At 46.0% G+C, this 1777-nt stretch overlaps 1 protein-coding gene across 1 annotated transcript in view; it reads left to right on the plus strand.

Annotated features, from left to right (window-relative positions):
• LOC109131143 overlaps positions 1-1777 on the plus strand; it is a 5113-nt gene that overhangs the window by 2781 nt on the left and 555 nt on the right. Inside the window, exon 3 of the mRNA XM_019241771.1 lies at positions 143-1747. Within this exon, the coding sequence (XP_019097316.1) occupies positions 143-1747 (1605 nt within the window). The remainder of the gene's footprint in view (positions 1-142; positions 1748-1777) is intronic.

The following is a 1777-nucleotide window of genomic DNA, read 5'->3' on the forward strand; positions in this document are numbered from 1 at the left end:
TATGGATAAAGTGGGTCATGCAGTGTATTACCACTGTTTCTTATTCCTTCCTTGTGAATGATACGCCTAGAGGAAAAGTTAAACCTTTGAGAGGAATTCGACAAGGCGACCCGTTATCACCCTACATATTCATTCTGTGTAGTGAAGTTTTGTCAGGGTTATGCAATAAAGCTCAAAGAACTGGTCAGTTCCCAGGATTTCGAGTAGCAAGAGGCAGTCCAAAGATAAACCACTTGCTGTTTGCCGACGACACAATGTTTTTCACCAAAAGCAGTGAGAAGGCCTGTTTAGCTCTGATGAAGATCTTGGGAAAGTATGGAAGAGCCTCGGGTCAACAGATAAATGCAGCCAAGTCATCTATCTCTTTTTCCAAGAAAACTAGTGCTGAAAGAAGGGCTCGGGTGAAACAAATCCTGGGAATCTCTAAGGAGGGCGGTGTGGGGAAGTACTTAGGCCTTCCTGAACACTTTGGTAGAACAAAAAAGGATCTATTCTCGGCTATTGTTGACAGAATAAGACAAAGAGCCTTTTCGTTGTCCAATAAGTTTCTGTCATCTGCGGGCAAATTGACTTTGCTTAAAAGCGTGTTGGCCGCTATGCCCTCTTACGCAATGTCGTGTTTCCAACTTCCAAAGTCCCTTTGCAAGCGTATTCAGTCCGTCTTAACTCGATTTTGGTGGGATACTAAGGCAGAAAAGAAAGGAATGTGCTGGATTGCATGGGATAAGCTCACTCATTCCAAACAGGATGGAGGGTTAGGTTTGCGTGACTTGCAGGATTTTAATGCAGCTCTGTTGGGGAAAATAGGGTGGAGAATCCTGAACAATCTGGATTGTCTTCTTGCACGAGTTCTCCTTGGTAAGTACTGCACCACGACCTCGTTTCTAGATAGCAAGTGCCCAAGCTCGGCTTCCCACGGATGGCGTAGTATCCTAGTAGGAAGAGATTTGATTAAGAAAAAGCTTGGCTGGGTGGTTGGAGATGGTCAAGATATCAGGATTTGGCAGGATCCTTGGCTCTCAACTTCAATGTTGACTCAACCAATGGGCCCTGCTCCTATGGGATCTAAAGACTGGCGGGTTAAAGATCTCTTTTTGACTAACTCCTTTGACTGGGATGAAAGTCGGGTGCGGGAGGTGTTACCTGACTCTGCGCATCTCATCCTACCCATCAAACCAAGTAGGTTAGGGGCTAGAGATAGACAAGTGTGGGTTGGTAACCCTTCAGGAGAGTATTCTACCAAATCTGGTTATTTTGTGGCCAGAAGCGAGTCATGTTCTATCCCGATGGATCCTCTCCTGAGCTCTGTTAATTACAAAGCTGAAGTGTGGTCACTGCATATCTCTCCCAAGGTGAAAATGTTTTTATGGAAAGCTATTCATGGTGCTTTAGCTACTGGCGCTCAACTTCACTCCAGAGGCATCCCGGCTGAGGAAAAGTGCAGCATCTGCGGAAGGCCGGAGTCGGTGGTTCACCTGCTCTTTCATTGCCCTTTTGCAGTGGAAGTGTGGAGAAAAGCCCCTTTTCAACCATTCGAGATCTGCCAGGTGATTACCACTGTCAAGGACGGATTGGTATTGGTTAATAACTTAAAATTTATTCCTCCTATAGGTCTTACTTCAGGCCTACTAGCTCCCTGGATTTGCTGGAGTTTATGGAAATCTCGAAACCAAAGGGTTTTCAACTCATCTTCGATTAGTGGGGAGGACACATTGCTGCGAGCTATCTTGGATGCTAAAGAGTGGACGTCAGCTCAAGCAAAGACCCCCCCCCCCCC

This window comes from Camelina sativa, chromosome 20 (assembly GCF_000633955.1).
Source record: "Camelina sativa cultivar DH55 chromosome 20, Cs, whole genome shotgun sequence".
Taxonomy (NCBI): Eukaryota; Viridiplantae; Streptophyta; class Magnoliopsida; order Brassicales; family Brassicaceae; genus Camelina; species Camelina sativa.